The sequence below is a fragment of the Chiloscyllium punctatum genome, chromosome 2 (genome assembly GCF_047496795.1).
Source record: "Chiloscyllium punctatum isolate Juve2018m chromosome 2, sChiPun1.3, whole genome shotgun sequence".
Lineage (NCBI taxonomy): Eukaryota > Metazoa > Chordata > Chondrichthyes > Orectolobiformes > Hemiscylliidae > Chiloscyllium > Chiloscyllium punctatum.
The window spans coordinates 133,437,861-133,458,877 of record NC_092740.1 but is presented as its reverse complement, the minus strand read 5'-3'; the positions used below and the strand labels follow the sequence as shown (position 1 = coordinate 133,458,877).

At 40.3% G+C, this 21,017-nt stretch overlaps 1 protein-coding gene and 1 non-coding gene across 2 annotated transcripts in view; both read left to right on the top strand.

Moving 5' to 3' along the window:
- The window catches only part of haus6 (HAUS augmin-like complex, subunit 6), a 59,490-nt gene that overhangs the window by 28,808 nt on the left and 9,665 nt on the right, over positions 1-21,017 (top strand). The window contains exons 9-15 of the mRNA XM_072589070.1: positions 1,995-2,182; positions 6,862-6,991; positions 9,909-10,011; positions 11,160-11,268; positions 14,227-14,284; positions 14,668-14,856; positions 18,944-19,238. Coding sequence (XP_072445171.1) covers positions 1,995-2,182; positions 6,862-6,991; positions 9,909-10,011; positions 11,160-11,268; positions 14,227-14,284; positions 14,668-14,856; positions 18,944-19,238 — 1,072 coding nt within the window. The remainder of the gene's footprint in view (positions 1-1,994; positions 2,183-6,861; positions 6,992-9,908; positions 10,012-11,159; positions 11,269-14,226; positions 14,285-14,667; positions 14,857-18,943; positions 19,239-21,017) is intronic.
- On the top strand, positions 12,488-12,617 carry LOC140453561 (small Cajal body-specific RNA 8). Its single transcript, XR_011952435.1, has one exon.

Genomic DNA, 21,017 nt, shown 5'->3' with positions numbered 1-21,017 from the left:
AATGGTAAGGTCCTAGGGAGTGTTGCTGAACAAAGAGATCTTGGAGTGCAGGTTCATAGCTCCTTGAAAGTGGAGTCGCAGGTAGATAGGATAGTGAAGAAGGCGTTTGGTATGCTTTCCTTTATTGGTCAGAGTATTGAGTACAGGAGTTGAGGTCATGTTACGGCTGTACAGGACATTGATTAGGCCACTGGAATATTGTGTGCAATTCTGGTCTCCTTCCTCTCGGAAAGACGTGTGAAACTTGAAAGGGTTCAGAAAAGATTTACAAGGATATTGCCATGGTTGGAGGATTTGAACGGTAGGGAGAGGCTGAACAGGCTGGGGCTGTTTTCCCTGGAGCGTCGGAGGCTGAGGGGTGGCCTTCTAGAAGTTTACAAACTTGAGGGGCATGGATAGGGTAAATAGACAAAGTCTTTTCCTTGGGGTCAGGGAGTCCAGAACTGGAGGGCATAGGTTTAGGATGAGAGGGGAAAGATATAAAAGAGACCTAAGGGGCAACTTTATCACACAGGGAGGTAAGTGTATGGAATGAGCTGCCAGAGGAAGTGGTGGAGGCTGGTACAATTACACAATTTAAGAGGCATTTGGATGGGTATATGAATAGGAAGGGTTTGGAGGGATATGGGCTGGGTGCTGGCAGGTGTGATAAGATTGGGTTGGGATATCTGGTCGGCGTGGACGGGTTGGACTGAAGGGTCTGTTTCCATGCTGTACATCTCTGACGCTAATACCCTAAATGCCACATGCTGACAGTATAGAATGCAGTTTGTTTGAAGCATGGTACAAGAGGGAGGATGTTTGATTGTTGGGGATTGGACTAAAGGCACCTATTCAAAACTGCTAACTTTAAACTAAACTGAAGTGGACTGGCAGCAGTATATCTTGTCATATCATCATAGAAATGTAGCGCACAGAAACAGACCCTTTGGTCGAACTCGTCCATGCTGACCAGATAGCCTAACCTAATCTAGTCCTATTTTCCAGCACCATATCCCTCTAAGTGCTTCCTTTCTATCTATATACCCATCCAGATGCATTTTAAATGCTGTAATTGGACCAGTCTCCACCTATTCCTCTGACAACTCATTCCATAGTGTGACAAAGTTGCCCATTAGGTCCCTTTTTTATATCTTGCCCCCGTCACCCTAAACCTATTACCTCTCGTTATGGACACTCTCTCTTTCCCCCTGCCTCTGAGGAAAATACCTTGTCTATTTATACTGTTCATGTGCCTCATGATTTTATAAACCTTTATAAGGTCACCCCTCAGCCTCTGATGCTCTGGAGAAAATAGCCCCAGCCTATTCAACCCCTCCTTATAGTTCAAATCCACCAACCCTGACAACATCCTTGTAAATCTTTTATGAATCCTTTCAAGTTTCATAACATCCTTCCTGTGGGAAGAAGACCAGAATTGCACACAATATTCCAACAGTGGTCTAACCAATGTCCTATACAGCTGCAACGTGATTGCCTAACTCCTATACTCCATGCTCTGACCAACAAAGGTAAGCATACCAAATGCCACCTTCACTATCCTATCTACCTGCAACTTTACTTTCCAGGAGCTATGAACCTGCACTCCAAGATCTTTGTTTAGCAGCACTCCCCAGACCCTTACTATTAAGTGTACAAGTCCTGCTCTGATTGGTTTTCCAAACTGCCGCACCTCACATTAAACTCCATCTGCACTCCTCAGCCCATTAGCCCATCTGAACAAGATGCCATTGTACTGAAGTAACTTTCTTTGCTATCCACTACACCTCCAATTTTGGTGTCACTTGCAATATGATGGAACAAAGAAATAGATATGTAGATAAGTCTAGTCAGTGCTAAAGAATTTAAGAATGTTAGATGGGTATGGACTAAAGTGGATGGGAATGCAATGACAGGCTTTAAAAACTTGAATTCTAAGCGCACGTAATGTGTGAAAGCATAGTGACATTAATGGAAGTAGAAAAATAATTTTATAACACAATGCTTATTTACAGATTGGTGACTTATACAAAGCTGGTAAACTGAATCTTGCAGCAATAATCCAGCTATGCAATTCATGTCTCAATCTTCATGAAGATCAGCGTAACCAAGTGGGCCCAGCAGAACTCAAACAACATCATCTTACCTTGGAAAAATCTGCAGAGTTCCTGAAAACAGAACTCATTGCAATGAAGGAGAAAAGGTAATTGCACGGCTTAACCAATTAGGGGTGCATTACTTTTTCAGTCTAGTTGTTGGAGAAATGTGACCTGGTGCTACTTAGTGAGTAACATTCTTATTGTGCTCTATTAAAATCTGCTAAATGTGACTTGTTAGTTATTAAACCTAACTTTTGCAATTTGACAAATGTGTTTAAAGACTTTAGGGTGTAGGTTTGCTCGCTGAGCTGTAGGTTTGATATCCAGACGTTTCATTACCTAGCTAGGTTACATCAGTGGCGACCTCCAAGTGAAGCCAAGCTGTTGTCTCCTGTTTTCTATTTATATCTTTCTCCTGGATGGGGTTCCTGGGGTTTGTGGTGATGTCATTTCTTGTTCGTTTTCTGAGGTGTTGATAGATGGCATCTAGATCTATGTGTTTGTTTATGGCGTTGTGGTTGGAGTGCCAGGCCTCTAGGAATTCTCTGGCATACCTTTGCTTAGCCTGTCCCAAGATAGAAGTGTTGTCCCAGTCGAAATGGTGGCTTTTTTCATCCGTGTGTAGGGCTACGAGGGAGAGAGGATCGTGTCTTTTTGTACCTAGCTGGTGTTCGTGTATCCTGATGGTTAACTCTCTCCCTTTTTGTCCTATGTAGTGTTTGTGGCAGTCCTTGCATGAAATTTTGTAGATGACGTTGGTTTTGTCCATGGGTTATACTGGGTCTTTTAAGTTTGTTAGTTTTTGTTTGAGAGTGTTGTTGGTTTGTGTGCTACTAGGATTCAGAGGGGTCTTAGTAGTCTGGCTGTCATTTCTGAAACTTCTTTGATGTATGGTAAGGTGGTTAGGGGTTTAGGGTGTAAGCTTGCCCGTAGCCTCGTAGCCCTACACACGGATGAAAAAGCCACCATTTTGACTGGGACAACACATCTATCTGGGACAGGCTAAGCAAAGGCATGCCAGAGAATTCCTAGAGGCCTGGCACTCCAACAACAACACCCTAAACAAGTACATAGATGGCATTTAGATCTATCAACCCCTCTGAAAACAAACAGGAAATGACATCACCACAAACCCTAGGAACCCCATCCAGGAAAAAGATATAAATAGAAAGCAGGAGACAACAGCTTTGCTCCACTTGGAGGTAGCCACTGATGATGTTACCTAGCCAGGTAATGAAACGTCTGGATATTAAACCTACAGCTCAGCGAGCAAACCTACACCCTAAATCTCAACCTGAGCTACAAACCTTTACAAACCTTGTTTAAGGACTAATGGTTTATGTTAAAACATGTGTATGGTATTCATGGAATTGCGTTTAGAAACAAAAAACCAGCACTTATTAAACCTGAGCAACAACCTAAGGGCAGTTCAGACAATGTAGAATTATATGATTGTATTTTAATCATTTAATTTTAAGCCTAAAAGGATGCAAAGCTATAAACAATAATTAGTTGAAAAATTATCAGTGACAACACTTACCTTTTATTTCAGTTTCGCTGTTAACGTTTGGATGCAGTAGAATGGCTGATTGAGCCGAACACTAATTAAAATCCTAATGTCCGAGAAAGCTGAAGTTTAATTAAAACACAGTTAATTCACGAGTGTTTAGTTTTAAGTTTCTCATCCTAATTATTTTCTTGTGTTCATTGTTGAAATGGAACCACTCAAGTTCTATTCCCTACTCATAGTTCGTTTCAAAAGTCTCCAGCTACATACTCATGCGCTCTGTCAAAAATTATTAAAACCAATGTGTATTTAAAAGTTTGAAAATCGCATATCTGTTCCTCACCAGGGTGACTTGAGCATGTTCTGCTCCTCTTCAGATGAAGGCCTAAGCAGTCTCCATCTACCATATCCTCCTCTACTTAGTTGAGCTTGTATTTACTTCGAGTAGCTTCTCCTCCTTTAATTTTGCTCACCTCCCCCAAATGAAAGGAGTTGCTGTAGGCCTTACAACAATGCTTCAGTATTGTGGCATGCTGAAAATCAAGCCCTACTATTCCCAGAATAATCACAAGTTTAAAAAAGAATCAAAATATGCAAAATGGTGGATTGTATATCAGACACAGGCTAACAAAAACACAGACCAGATCTGTGCTTAATAATAATATCTATTAATAAATAATGGACTCTAACCACAGGTAAGCTATACTGTAAGCTGTTGACAGATTAACTGTTGCCACTTACTAAACTACCCTCTGCGTTCTTGGGCCAAAATGATTAGTGTCATGGATAAATGCAAAAGAATCTGAAAAAACAGTTCTCCCAATCCGGTGATAACTGAGCTGTTTCAGATTACAAGGAATTTCTATACTTCGATCTCCTTCAGCATGTTCTTTTTAATTTATTGCAGGAGGCACAGGCAATTGGTATACTAACTGCAAAATCTCATACTTTCCAGTTAAAGGCCACAAATGGTGAGGAAAAATAAATAGGCATGTTGGGGATGGAAATAAGTTTATGTAGTGGGTGACTCACTCATAGCCGTCCAATTTATATAAGTAATTGCACCACGCAAACCTTGAGTTATTGACTGTGTTTATTTGTGAGCTCAGAGGGAGAGACCAGTTGATCCAATGGTCACATGTCACTCTGAGCCACAGAGAGTTGTGTAATTATATAGATTATAATCATTTAACAATTAACAAACTGTTGATTGCAGGGTAATGAGCAAACTGGGCACCCTATCCAGTCACTAGCTTCAGTCACGTAGTATCTGGACAGTGTTAGTTAGTAGTTGATAAGCAAGTGTTAGTATACAATGGGTCCTTGCAAAGAGAAGAATATTCCCATGCAAGGAAATAATTTGTCAGGTATTAATACAGCTGCAAGGCCAACCACTTCTGCTGAGCATGGGAAAACACAGGCTTTAGCAAGCAGGCACAAAATGAGAATCAAATGGTTTCCAGGCTTTTAGAATGTGACAAAATGGCTGTGCCGAATCAAAAATATTCCCACAAGGCTGCTTCAGGCTTCCCCTTATCCTCCTCTTTCACTGTCAGAAACTGCATTCAAGAGATCATTCTCTGCCATTTTCACCAACTTCAGACTCATCCTCCCATTTTTTTTTGAGGAGGGAACAAGCCCTTTCACATCCCTGCATTGTTTCCCAACTGCCTTCAACATCTTTCCCTCTTTATTTGCAGGAAATGTAACATCTTGTTTTTTTTAAAATTTCCCCATTCCTTACAGCCCAAATATCTCTTTGAAATGAAACCTAAGTATACACTAATGTCTGTTCATGTGACCTAGTCAACATAGGTGATGAAATATAGATTGGGTGACCACATGTGGAATATCTCTGGTTCAGTCCATTATTTCAGAGCTGCTGGTCAGCTGTGACTTTTAATTCGTCTCTTATTTTTCTTCGATCTCTGCTTCCTGCAGTGTTCCAAAGAAGCACCAGTTAATCTTGAGCGGAGGTTGGCTATTTTATTGTAGTACTGTACAGATTTCCAAACCCAGCATTGAATTTAACAAATTCAGATCACAATCTCTGCCAATAATCATACTTTCTTTTAATTTTGCTAATAGTTTTTCCCTTGAGAAAAATTAGTTTTTATTTTTTTGAACACTGGCTTATCTTCATTCTGCAATTCACATCTCCTGTGGACAGTCTGCTTATTTTGTATAAAAAATATATTGTGCTGGAAATTGGGCATTTCCAGCAATATGGTAACATTTTTTTTGTTTCTTTGCTTATTCCATTGCCATCCAATTTGGTTCTTTATCACTAACTCTTGTGATGTAATCTTCCACCCTGTCTTGTCTCTTTTCCATCTTTTCATTCCTCTATCAATTGGTTAAATTGCATTAGCGTTTCTAGCCTTTCCCCATTCACATGAAAGATAATTGACCCAAAATATTAATTCTGTTTCTTTCTTCTCTTACTACCTGGTCTGCTTAGTTCTTCCAATATTTTCAATGTTGTTATACCAGATTTCCATGTAATTCGCAGTGTGCATTTGAGAATCTAATGTTTTGAATAAAAACTTGATTGATTTACTGGTTTTACATGAACAATATATTTGTTTCATGAATGTGGTGGTGTAATAGTTTAAGGTCTGTTATTTTGGGTGTTTTGAAGCATTATGTTGAAGCTGCTTCATTGAGTTGTACTTGTTGGTCTCCTTTTTTTGTCAGTTGCACACTATGGATTTTTTTTTGTAAATAGATATGTAATTACTGGACTTACTTTTTATTTCAGTTTGGGAGCTAAGACTTGACATAATTGCATCTATTAAATTTTGATCTATTTCTTTAGATTGAAATAATGGTCTGATACATTTTTAGTAACTTTCAAGAGTAAACGACCAAAAGTCTTGTACAGGAAAATGTGGAAATGTTCATGGGCAAACTTCTCCAGGCTTAGTGATCTTTCATTTATAATTTCTTTGGATCATGAATATAATTGCTTCAAATGAAAATATGATGTCTTTGAAACCAAGGAGAGTTTTCGTTTGACTATTTGCAGTTTTACTTGTGCAAGTAAAATCCATCAAACATAACTAATCACAATTATTCATCGTGCTTTGAGACTATAACAGTGTGAAATTTTTTTGGTGTTCAGTTAGTCATAACTTTTTTGTATAGCTAATTTGTGATCTAAGGATGCATTCAAATCACTGTTAACAGTAAGCATTTGTAAAATAATAAGTATATGAAAGATCATTTTATTTTATTGATGTTTAGCTGCTGAATTTTTGAAACCTCTATTCTCAGCCAGAAGATAACACAAGAAATTTTGCCATCAGTACAAGCTTCGATAGTTAAAATGGATACTGCATGGGATAAGAAATGGGAACAGTACTCCAATAGAACTGGTTATTCCCCAGTGAGGAGAAAATATCCTGTGAGTAGTAAGATTTGAATACTTTGTATTTTTTTTTCAATTGCCAGGACGTTGTTGAATTTTTCGCCACAAATATATTGTCGGTAATTGAATCTAAATATATAATGTGTGTCAGAAGAAAATGTAGAGTTTTGATGTAAGGAAGATCAGAAGCCTTGAATATATTAACCTCAATAAAATTTGTATGAAAAGGGATATTGCAGTATATTCCACCCCCCCCCCCCCCCCCCCCATATAGTGTTTAAAGTTTTTTGTTGGGAGAGGTTGATGCGGGACATTTGTTAATGGGTTGAGCAGATTTCCCAGGAAGTGGTGAATGAAGAGAGCGCCACATTGAGATTCTGCTTAATGCTCCCCCAAACATGGAGTCATATGTCTATTCTGACTGTACATTAGTAGCGCAGACTCAGGAAGACAAACCATGAGCCCTTTCGCAGCAATCTGCTGCTGTATTCTGCACTATTGTTATCAAAGGGTAACCAAATAATGTGCGATGTTGAGCCAAATCAGTCGTGTAAAGCTAATTAAGATGCTAGGTGGGAGGAGTTAAAGTACCGGTTAGTAAGAGGGGGTAAGTAACTGATAGTATTTTCAGGGTAGAGTATTGTGGACTAGAGAAATTTGGGTCTGGCAAGATTTGGGGAATGAGTTGAGTCTGGAGAGGTTTGGATCCAGCAGAGGAATGGTTAGGAGAAAGTGAGGACTGCAGATGTTGGAGATCAGAGCTGAAAATGTGTTGCTGGAAAAGCGCAGCAGGTCAGTCAGCATCCAAGGAGCAGGAGAATCGACGTTTCGGGCATGAGCCCTTCTTCAGGAATGGGTCAGTGGGATAGTTAGGCCCAGCAGTGGGGTGGTTGGGTCATATCTGAATTAGAATTAGAAGTTGAAGTTGGGGTTAAGAGGAATTCATGGATAGTGGAGGGAGGGGTGTTCAGGGGTCTGGTCAGGCCCAAGGAGGTTTAGAAGGTTCGGGGATTAATTTCGGTCAAATCCAGTCTGAATCTGGGCAAGGTGTTACGAAGTTGAAAGAATGTATGCTCCCTTTAAGATAGGAACTGTTTTCTGAATTTTAAACTAAATTTAAAGTACGGCCACACATGCCAGAACAGAATAGCTAAGAGATGTACTGTTCCAGAATAGATACGTATAGCAAATGGGTATTAAATAGATAGCTGAGTTTTGGTGCTATTTTAACAACCATTCAAATCTAACCAATTAATTTCAATTATGCTTACGATACTAAGACTTAATTGAGTTTGAATTTATTGTATTGATAACATTTAGACCAAATGAGACGGAAAGATGTTGGGGTATAAAAAAAAATTTAGGCACCTTGAAAATTGGTCAGAGCAACTGCCGAAGAGCTGAGACCATCCAATAAGCATCTAGCACTCATAGAAATTTCAGAAAGCACTATCTATCAAAAGATACCCTTTTCCTGTAAAAAATACTCGCAGTAAAAAGAAAAGGCCCAGGGAGAAGACAGCATAAGAGACCGTGAGGATTTGAGATTAGCTTAACGTGATGTTTAATAATTGTGTTATTGGAAAAACATTAATAGAATGGTGTTCAATTAAGGGATAGTGCTTGGTTAGAGGCAAGTGTTTGCTTTGTTAATAGTTAGTTTGTTTAGTGTTCACTGTTAGAGTTAAGAAAATTATTTTTCTTGTTAAATTCTGGAAATTAGGGGCCCTCTTTCTCTTACATTTTTAGCATATGGCGAGGTGACCTTTTTATGGATGTTTGGTTTTTCTTAGCAGAGGAGTTCAACCTCTGCATTGTAATGAAGGGTTTGGGGGCATGGTCTGATCGATTCTGTTTGATCTGGTCCTGCTGGGGTCAGGGTGTTTGAGTCCCAGGATAGGTTGGTTTGGGCATGGTGGAGGAAGGTGTAGTTAGGGACATGAAGTAAGCATGCTTGGGTTGGAATGTGAAGAGGTGGCAACAGTGCAGTTGGTTTGGATCTGGTGGGTGGAATGGGAATGAGTTGTGTCCAGTGATGGAAAGGACAGGTTGGGTTTATGAGTATAGTGTGGGTAGTTTAGCTCTGGTCTATTGGGTTGAACCTGGGGTTGGGGTGTGTTGGAGTTCATGGTCTATTGTGGTGGGAAGGGCATTTGGATGCTAGAAGGTGGAGTGTCATGGATTTTATAAGTGTAGTTTTGGGTCTGTGCAGGAAGGAGTCAGTTTAATAGTTATTTCAGGAGATAGACCACATATTTAATCGCCCAATTTTTCCTGAATCATAATTTTTGCTTAATTTGATTGGAAATCTCAGATTTAAACAAAGATTTTTAAACTGTTTTGGCATAGAGAAATTGCCCTGGAGAAAATTCAATCGCTGGGGCAATTATTTCAGAATATGCTACATTGGGAATTCTGTGTAGTCCCCATGTGCATCTGCTATCCAAGATGGAATAATCATCTGTCCATCGGAAAATTTACCATATTGTGGTTTTTTTTTTGCTCAAAAGCTGTTCTAGCAATGGATATTGAGAAATACAGGATGTAGTTGGACACTTATTTGAAGAGGAAAGATTTTAGAGCTGTGGGGGAATAGGTGATGTGATGGATACTTACACAGATTCAGTGCATACATGTTCAGGCAAATGGCTGCCTTTGGTATCTGATGCAGTGCAAAGTTCAGAAAATTGCGGAATTCCAAGGATGAGCTTAACTGTGATTTTTGACAGTTCTAGAAATGATACAATTATTTTTGTTCCAACTGCTCGAGGTCAAATACTCCTCCTCAAAAACCGTGTTATTTTCCCATATCATATTAACTTGGAATGGAATGAATTAGGACTTTTTACCAAGGCAAATATTAAATCATAATTGAAGGCAATTTACTTGCCATTTACTTAATCTTTAATTGACTGTTGTTCACTTAATGGAGATATTTTCATTTTTTTCATAGGTCCTTGATCTTCTCCCAAATATGCCGCCATTGTCTTTTGAACCATCTTCAGAAGAAGCTTACAAAAGTAGTATATTTTATACACACTTTGCTACACTTCCAGGTGGGTTCAGAAAATATATAAATTGCACTTTGGGCAATCCCTGTAGTTTGCTTCTAACATTAAAGGCAAAACGCTCCTGATTTTAAAATTAATGCTTGAATTTCTAGCATTTTGGGGTTTTTTGTGCTTGTTTGTCTGTCTTGTGTTAAGATGCAATTTGTTTGTTTTTCTAATCCCTCATGGTATCCTCCTTGTCTGTTCCTAGTTTTACTCTGTAGCTCAGAATATTGTGAATTCATTGTTCCTCTAATTCTGGCCTCTGGAGCATCCGATTTTTATTCTGTCCACAGTTGGTACATGTGTCTTCCTAGAAATTTTATACTCCTGCCCCAGGTTTGGCCTCGTTCAATTCTATGTTCCAATATGCTCTTTTAACCCTTGGCTCCCCAGTCCGTACCTTCCTTGAATATTGCTATGGTGGCAGCCTTCAGAAATTGGGGTCCCAGATTCTAGAACACTACCTAAACTATTCCATCCTAAACTATTCAGCTGACTGCCACTGTTTTCATTCCATCATTTAGACGAGAATCCAGAGTTAGTATATTCCTGTTAGGATGAAAGGAAAAGCTGGTAGGTATAGGGAATGCTGGATGACTAAGGAAATTGAGGGTTTGGCTAAGAAAAAGAAGGAAGTATATGTCAGGTACAGACAGGATAGATCGAGTGAATCCTTAGAGTATAAAAGCAGTAGGAGTATACTTCAGAGAAATCAGGAGGGCAAAAAGGGGACATGACATAGCTTTGGCGAATAGAATTAAGGAGAATCCAAAGGGATTTTACAAAATGCATTAAGGACAAAAGGGTAACTAGGAAGAGAATAGGGCCCCTCAAAGATCAGGAAGGTGGCCTTTGTGTGGAGACACAGAAAATGGGAGAGATACTAAGCTAGTATTTTGCATCATTATTTACTGTGGCAAAGGACATGGAAGATATAGAATGTAGGGAAATAGATGGTGACATCTTGAAAAATGTCCACATTACAGTGGAGGAGGTGCTGGGTGTCTTGATATGCATAAAGGTGGATAAATCCCCAGTAGAACTCTGTGGGAAGCCTGTAGCTGGGAAATGTTTAATTTGTTACGTAGACTGGAATAATCCTTTATGCAATTTGAAGCCTAAATCTTCACATTTTTTTCCATTTTGAATAGGGCTTGAAGAGTCATGTGCAAGAAGTTCAAAAAAAGGTGATAGTGGTATAGAAAGCCTTACAAGAAGTTTTAACGACCTAAGCACATCAAAGTTGCAATGTTCTGGAAGGTATGGTCTGTAGTACTCTGAACTATTAATTCAAACATGCTGTATTCTTGAATCAAAAAAAGTTACACAGTTTGCATATTTTATTGCTTATAGCTTTGTCTCGAATAACGTTTAATGTACAATAGTTCGCCTTCGCCACCACCACCATTCCCATACCCACGGGGGATATTTTTCAGGTCCTAACCACGTAAGCCCAAAACTGTGGATATGAGCGAACTCATCAAATTAAATGGGAAACACATCTTCCTGGCGGCCTCCTGGTCCCTGGCTCCAGAACATTCACTATAATACGTTCCAGCCATGGGAAACCATGGAAAACAATTCTGTGGATATGGGGCCCCCTGTAGAATTTGAAAATTTATTTTGCTGTTCAATGATATGTAGTCTATACATTTTATGTGAAGCACAACTAATAATTGTTTAGCTGCTTTCACTTTTAGTGTTGATTTGTGCTGCTTATTTTGTTTTCAGAGGATACTTTTTTAAAAGGGAGCAACCTTTATTATTTATAAAATCTAGTTTCTCAGCAGTTTCAATTTTGTGTTGTATATCTTGTGAACATTTCCCAACATCTTTTCTTTCTGCAAAGCATTCAGTCCTTCTGGTGTGCATAATTCAGTTTTTTTTGTCTACGAAGATGATAGTTATGGTGAATACAGCATGTAGGTAGAACATGAGAAAGGAGTAGAAGGCAGGTAATTTGGTGCCTCGCAGATGCTCAGCTGTTCAGTAAGGTAATGTCTGAATTGACTGTGGCCATAAATGCACTCCTACCTATGCCCATAACCTTAGATTTACTTTCAGATCTAAAATCTAATTAATTCAGTTTTGGATTATTCCAATGACTCAATCTCCGCTGTCTGGAGATGTACTGAATTCCAAAGATCTCCAGACACAGATTTTCCTCATTTCTAGTTTGAGACCTTATTTTATTATCTGTAAATCAATTACCACATAGCTTTGTTCTACACTTTTGAATACTGAATCCCACTATCTGAAATTTAAGATGAAGTAAGCCTGCTAATGTTTTTAATGTATAAATTAAACACACTGATAATAAACATTACAACTTAGTTAAAAATGAATCCTGTAAATTGCAGTATGTGCCTCATTGCTCTCAAACTCGAGAACAAAGTGAAACGTTAACTCCATGCAACATTAATCCTCTTAAGGACTGAGTAATTCTATATACTACATATGTTACATATTCCTAATCCACTGGGAGATTGATACGCAATTAGAATCAAACACACTCTAATTGTCACTAATATCTCCCTAAAATAAAAAGCCTTTTGATGACCGAGCCAACTTGAGAGAAATTGGAGCGGACAGATACGGGGCAAACAAACAATCAGTTGTCATCTGTATGTGGCAAATTGAGCTTTGCATTTCATTCTTGTACAAGTTGTATAAGTGGAATGTATTGGTATCTGAAAGTTATGCTGTGTTGCCTTGTTTAGTTTTGGATATTTTCTGTGTGGCTAGTGAGATTTCTGCTTGGCATGGTGAAACTGAGGTGGTCAATTTCTCAGATACTGTTGATGAAAAGTGAAAAGGAATAGGTCAGATAAAGGTGTGTGAGGCAGTTCAGTGGCAAGCAACAGCTGACACAGGAAGGTTTCTTTTCATGTAACCTATTTTCTAATCAAGCTGTTCAGAAATTTTATTATACACATCTGGAACAGTTGGGACTTGAACCTTGTCCTCCCCATCCAGGGGTAGGGATGTTACCACTATGCCACAAGAAGCCTCCACGCAAGAAAGTACTTGTATATCATGTGAGCCTTAATGGCTTTAAACCTTGGCAGCTGGAGAACCCATTTTCTTTTGAAGTGGGAATGAAGGTTGAAGAGGAGATTCTTGCTGAAGATGGGTTTTAAATTGTTTTAAATAATGCAAATCTGTATGGAGTGCAGTTGATTAACTTGATTGAGAAGTGATGGGTGGGGGGTGGGTGGTGGTTTGCCTCTCTGACCCTTACTGGAAAAAGAAACATTTGCCTAAATACAATATGATGTAGAGTGAAGACCAACATAAAGTATTGCCAGGCTATAGTCCAACAGATTTATTTGGAAGTACAAGCTTTCAGAGTGCTGCAGCTTCGTCAGGTAGCTGGTGGGGCAGGATCACAGGACAGAGAATTTACAATAAAAGATCAAAGTGTCTGACAACTGACGCAATGTATTGAACAAACCTAGACTGCTGTTTAGTCTTTAACCACTTAGAATGGGGACTTAACAGCAGTCTAGGTTTGTTCAATACATTGCATCAGTTGTTTGACACTTTGATCTTTTATGGTAAATTCTCTGTCCTATGTTCCTGCCCCACTAGCTACCTGATGAAGGAGCAGCACTCTGAAAACTTGTACTTTCAGATAAATCAATTGGACTATTACCTGGTGTTGATATTTTTTTTAAACTTCAGCCCAGTCCAACACTGGCACCTCCACATCAAGATTTAAGTAAGTCAGTGCTCGTGAAGAAAGTTAGAAATACAGGTAGTGGGCAAGTGGGAAATGATGGTTTTGATGAAATTGAGAAAATAACAATTTGTGGATTGTTGATGTATTTTGATGCACTATTAACTGTTGATGACCATTTTACATTGTGGAAAGAGACAAACATTGTTGACCATGACCAAGGAGCGTCCCCTCTACTAACTAAGTTGTGGTCGGATTACCGTAGCCGCCTCATTTGCCGAGTTTATTGTTTGCACTCACTAAATAAAATGGTTAGATACAATGTGATAGTATTTGAGCTGGAATTCAAGTGGACTCAACTATAGGCCAGTTCTGAGAAGGGATTAGTGCAAATGTTGCTCATTATCTCAAAGTGCTGTTAAATTTGAACTTTTATCTTTTCTTTTATTGAATTTCTGATTTCACCTTCACTTAAAATACTGTTCAGTCTCCAAACTAGCAATAGAAAAATTCCCTTAATTCAAACTTTAATCTTCCAGGTTCAGCATTCCGTTTAGATATCCAACTGAGGAAACTCATTTTACATCTCTTGGAGAGGTAAGAAATATTTTAACACATGACACTTGTGAAGGGTATGATTGGAATCAGTTCTATTATGTTCATGAAAAATATAAGACTTCATTTAGCTCACTTGGCTGGATGACTGGTTTGTGATGCAGACTGAGGTCAACCATGCCGGTGCAATTCCTGTACTGCCTGAAGTCACCATGAAGGCCTTACCTTCTTGAGGTCACCCTTTGCCTGAGGTGTAGTGATCCTCCGGTTAAACCACCACCTGTCGTGTCTCATGGGTCTTCTGCAACTTTGGTGACTTTGCCCTTTTTATTATATTCATAAATGTGCTAAGAATAGTGTTTCTAAAGATGCGGATGGGCATTTTTATCAGTTTTAAACTGAGTTTGAAAAATGTTTGTTCTCAGGAATCTCTTGAAATCTCTTGGAATAAAAGGCAATGTCTTGAAAGAAAGTCACAGAATTCCTATGCAAATGCAATGGAAAAACAGCAACATACTATAACTCCAAGTTCGTCACCTTTGACTAAACCTAAAAATCTCTCTAAGAAGACAGAAGAGCCACTTGAGAAAGCTGTTGATCAGTTGGCAGAAGACGTAAGTAAGCATTTTTTTTTTTGTAAGAGCTACTGAATCATACAGTAGTCCATCCAGCTTGCGGGCACCTCCTCCTACTGCCCCCATGACCATGACCCCACCTCCCACCACCAAACCATCATCTCCCAGACCATCCATGACCTCATCACCTCAGGGGATCTCCCATCCACAGCCTCCAACCTCATAGTCCCACAACCCCGCACCGCCTGTTTCTACCTCCCGTCCAAAATCCGCAAACCTGACTGCCCCGGCCGACCCATTGTCTCAGCCTGCTCTTGCCCCACGGACTCATCTCTGCATACCTCGACACGGTCCTGTCCCCCTTAGTCCAAGAACTCCCCACCCACGCCCTCCACCACCTCCATGATTTTCGCTTTCCCGGCCCCCAACGCCTTATCTTCACAATGGACATCCAGTCCTTATACGCCTCCATCCCCCATCTCGAAGGCCTCAAAGCCCTCCGCTGCTTCTTTTCCCGCCGACCCAACCAGTACCCTTCCACTGACGCCCTCCTTCGACGGACTGAACTGGTCCTCACCCTGAACAACTTCTCTTTCCAATCCTCCCACTTCCTCCAAACCAAAGGAGTAGCCATGGGCCCCAGCTATGCCTGTCTCTTTGTTGGATATGTGGAACAGTCCATCTTCCGCAGCTATACTGGCACCACCCCCCACCTTTTTCCTCCGCTACATCGATGACTGTATCGGTGCTACCTCGTCCTCCCATGAGGAGGTTGAACAGTTCATCCACTTTACTAACACCTTCCACCCCGACCTCAAATTTACCTGAACCATCTCAGACTCTCCTCCCTCCCCTTCCTAGACCCCTCCATTTCTATCTCTGGCAACCAATTCAACACGGACATTTACTATAAACCGACCAATTCCCACAGCTACCTAGATTACACCACCTCCCACCCTGCCCCCTGTAAAGACGCCATCCCATATTCCCAATTCCTTCGCCTCCGCCGCATCTGCTCCTAGGAGGACCAATTCTAATACCGAACAACCCAAATGGCCGCCTCCTTCAAAGACCACAATTTCCCCTCCGACGTGGTTGGCGATGCTCTCCACCGCATCTCTTCCACTTCCCACTCCTCTGCCCTTGAACCCCGTCCCTCCAATCGCCACCAGGACAGAACCCCCCTTGTCCTCATCTATCACCCCACCAACCTCCAGATACATCGTTTCATCCTTCGCCATTTTCACCATTTCCAAACAGACACCACCACCAAGGATATATTTCCCTCCCCTTCCCTATCAGCGTTCCGGAAAGACCACTCTCTCCGTGACTCCCTTGGCAGGTCCACACATCCCACCAACCCAACCTCCACTCCCAGCACCTTCCCCTGCAACCGCAAGAAATGCAAAACTTGTGCCCGCACCTCCCTCCTCACTTCCCTCCAAGGCCCCAAGGGATCCTTCCATATCTGTCACACATTCACCTGCACCTCCACACATTTACTGCATCCGCTGCACCCGATGTGGCCTCCTGTCCATTGGGGAGACAGGCTGCCTACTTGCGGGACGTTTCAGAGAACACCTCCTGGGACACCCACACCAACCAACCCAATCGCCCCGTGGCTGAACACTTGAACTCCACCTCTCACTCTGCCAAGGAAATGCAGGTTCTTGGCCACCTCCATTGCCAGACCATGGCAACACGACGCCTGGAGGAAGAGCGCCTCATCTTCTGCCTCGGAACCATCCAACCACAAGGGATGAATGCAGATTTCTCCAGCTTCCTCACTTCCCCTTCCCCCACCTTCTCTCAGTCCCAACCCTCTGACTCCGCACCGCCACTTTGACCTGCAATCATCTTCCTGACCTCTCTGCCCCCACCCCCTCTCCGGCCTATCGCCCTCACCTTAACCTCCTTCCATCTATCGCATTCCCAACGCCCCTCCCCCAAGTCCCTCCTCCCTACCTTTTATCTTAGCCTGCTTGGCACATCTTCCTCATTCCTGAAGAAGGGCTTATGCCCAAAACGTCGATTCTCCTGCTCCTTGGATGCTGCCTGACCTGCGCTTTTCCAGCAACACATTTTTCAGCAGTCCATCCAACCTGGTGTGTATATTTGCTTTAGCAAAGAACCATCCAAATGATAACTCTGTTCAATTTTTAAAAACCCTCAATTTCTCACCCTCTGACTTTTTTTCCCATTCCTAAATTTATGAATTCTGGTTACAAGCTCTCCTACAAGTATATCTCTCACTCTATAAATGAAAATTTTCTCACCATCTACTCTTATTCAGACTGCTCAGTTTTGAATACTTCCATTAAATCTTGCCTTAACTGCTGCTATAAGGCAGCTATCCCACCATTCAATCTATTCTTGTTGAAAAGTAATTCCTGGAAACATTTTGGTAAATCTTCATTGTAGCCTCAAGTCTTGACATCTTTGTTAAAGTATGAGCCTAAAACTGGATGTACTGTTCTGTCAGGGCTCTAACCTATAATTTGTGTAGCATTGCCACCCCTTTCTGCCTTTTTTGAGTTCTATATTTCATTAATACCAAAGATTCCCTATGCTTCTGTTTTTATTTGGAGGCCTTTTCAACTTGTATTGCTACCCACATATGAACCACTTGGTCTCCCTGAAATAAACTGGCTCCTCTTTGTTCACCTACCCATTTGGTTGGTTAGAACAATGTTAGTTTAAAAATTCACCGTTCCCATGGTGGTACCTTTCTCCCAGATCGAAGAGAGCTTCTGCTTAAAAAGGGGCCAATTTAATCAGCCATTCTTGAGGTAATAAAAGTGACTGGATTAGTTACTAAATGTGAAAAGAAATAATAATGCAACATGCATAAACACAGAGTAGGAATGGCTAGAGTCCAAAAAAGAATTGATCCAAGATGGGTGGGTTGCGCTTCGGCGGGGCGGTGTGGACTTGTTGGGCCCAAGGGCCTGTTTCCACACTGTAAGTAATCTAATCCAATCTAATCTAATCTAATCTAATCAGTCTCTGGGTTATTCCTGAGAACAGATTGTTCAACTACCAATGTTGCACTCAGTTTTGAGATTCTTGGCTTTACAGTTAGTTAAAATCCTTTCAGCCTGTTTTCTTTTAATGGTAATTGGCTGGCAACACTTGAGTGCAGTTTTTGAACTTTGTATGTTCGTGGAGGGTCTGATGGAGATGACTTTCTGCTAAGAGGGGAGAGATGGTCAGTCTCCTCATTACCACCACCTGTTGAATCTTTCTTGAAATTTCCCTCCACTTTTCAGATAGAACATTGTGTTGGTCCCATGCAGGACTTTGGTCTTTTCTTTTATCTTTATAAATTAAAAAAAAACACTTTTGTAATTGAGTTCTAAATATCCATAGTACTTTGGTTTCTGATCCATCATGACTCAAATTAACTCCACTATCCTGTGACCATCTTTTTTTTTATTATTTATATTTATTAAAGACTTCCATTTGTGTTATCTGCTGATCACTTAATCGATTCTCTCATTTGGATGTTTGCATTTCACTGCATTTTATCGATTTTATTCTCTACAATGGTATCAATTTAATGTTTTTATTTCATTACAGTCGGTTCTGCTATAATGCGGTGGTTCTGTTCTCGTGCAATCTTGTGTTATAAGAAAATTTCATCATAGCACCATTTAAACTAATGGGGCTGAAATTGCGTTATCACCAACACGCTTTCAAAGTTCATGCTTTCGAATAGTGCCCCCAGTTCATTAGTTGTGTTATAGCGAATTCGCATTAACAAATGTGCGTTATAGCAGAACAGCCTGTATGGGTTTTCTTAAGCAACTCAAGACACTCCTCTAGTATTTGATCCCCTTCCTTTCCCGATCGAGGAAATGAGTGGTCTGCATTCAAACTTTTTCTTCCCTTAAACATTGAGGTGCTTTATAAACACAGTCATTTACATCAGCTAAAGAGCTTGTGGCAAATCTCTCCCACTTCAGATGCATCATGAAGTGATCTTGTATTCTGAACAGGTTAGGTAATTGTAGTTCAGATCATCTGCATTTTCTCTGTAGAGGGATTTTACCCATTGCAATGCCAATTGGTGCAAATGGATGACTTGGCGCATTGAGAATGCATATTAATATTTCCTCTCTTACAGGTAGCAGATACAGTCACCAAGGATTCACTTGGGTTAGCTGAAAAGGCAAATGTCATCCTTGATGACCTATTTGTCTCACCAAGAAATCCTTTCACTGTACAAACAGAACTGCCAAGGACACCTGAAAATTTGAATAAGCTTTCTGTTAATGGTCTTCGGTCTGTAGCAGATACTGTCACTAAAGAATCATCTGTATTACCTGCAAAGGAAGATGTTCCCCCTGATGACTCATATATCACATCGAAAAATCCTTTCACTGTACGAACAGAACTTCCAAGGACACCTGAAAACCTAAGTAAGTTTTATTTAATAGTCTTCCTTTTGCAATTGAACTCAACTCAAAGTGCTCATTAATGTAGAGTTTTGAAAACTATAATTGCCTTCTAATATCATAAATTTGTACATTTCTGCAGCCGTACTTCTAAAATATTTGAAAAATTAGCAAACAATTTGAATGTGATGCGGAATATGATGGCAGTTTGCACAATTTTAGCAAAGCTTCCTGTTACATGGGGATAGAGAGAACAAAGTTGCATTCATACCATGAAGACCCAATATTTCCCACAGCAGTTTATTTACTTCTAAAAGACTGTCATTCATGTAAGGAACATTGGTTGTGTACAATCTGCAGTCAAAATAACATGAGAATTTCCTTGTTGTTTTGATTCAATATTGTTGATTTTGAAAGTTTGTCTGGCAGTGCATTGGCTGTCTGAAGTATATTCAACTTCCATTTGGCATGTTACAGACCAGGCCAGACCCCTCAACATTTCAACAAGGTAACCCAGACCTTAACGTTGCTAGTTGTTTTAAGCGAATATTCCAGGAGAGATGCTGCTGGTCAAACCACTTAGTTTTAAGCAAAACAGGATTTATTTGCAAGATTGCCAAATGAAACACAGACAAAAGAGAACAGAATACAGAATAACAACCTCTCAGAAAGCTCAACGAATTATTCCATCTTGGTGATGCTGTTCCCTATGCTGATATAAACACGCCTTGGTACAAAAGGTAAAATCAAACACAGGTTCTTATAGGAGGGAAGTCGGAGAGATCAGCATGGAGCTGCTTCTTTGGGTCCAGCAGTTTTTGCAACACTACTGTGCTAAAAGCCAAGCCAAACCAAACCAGAGAAAAGCTGAGCTGGGAGAACTGGACACTCCTGTTTCATTGTACAAGTGTTTTTTCAAAAAAACTTGAAAATCTATTGCTTGAGACAGTATCTGTTAGCTCTAATCAAATTGGCCCTGAAACTCTTCAATCCCAGATTTTTCGGAGTCTGTGTCTTTTATAACCTCTCTTGTAAATAAAAAGCAAGGGCAACATAACCTTGCTAAAGGGGTGGCATCATCACAGACATGCCACCTGAATACAGTATACCTTGTAGTACTGTTTCAGGATACTTTCCGGAGGACTTTGCTTAAGCAATGTTGACTGACTTTTGTTGAGTGCCTCTCTTGGACAGTAGAATACTGTAAAATATATTCTATTTAACTTTCAGGAATAGCGCATTAGTGAGAGATTAATACAACAACAATTTGCATTTGTAAGATGCTTCAGATTTTAAACTTTAAAAGAACTGAGCAGAAGAAGCTAGTTCAAAGGAAAACCAAATGCTTAGCCAGAAATGAGAGTTTTAAGGGGATATAAAAGTAATAATGGAGATGGCTGAAGGTTAATCCTCAAACAACAAGGCATAGGGTTGAGACTCCAGAAAATGTCAAGGTTAATGGTACAATAGCTTAGACTTTGCTGCAAAATATTGTTTAAAATCTCAACGTATTAGGTGAGGACAAGATTTACCATCTGCATAGCCACTAATTGCACTCAGATTTGCAGTTTTTGGTTTGAAGAACTTGCTGACACAAGTGTGAATTCAACTTAGCAGAAAGTTCGGACTTTTTCTTCAGTTGGTCTATGTTCTAGTGGCCTCCCACATTGATGGTGACTTATTCAGCTCCCACTATGTAACCTATGCAGTCAAGATTGTGTTAAACTGGGAAAACAAATCCTTTTTGGGTTGGGGGCATTTGGGAGTACATAATGTGGTGAATGGAATGAAGCAAAGCCACTT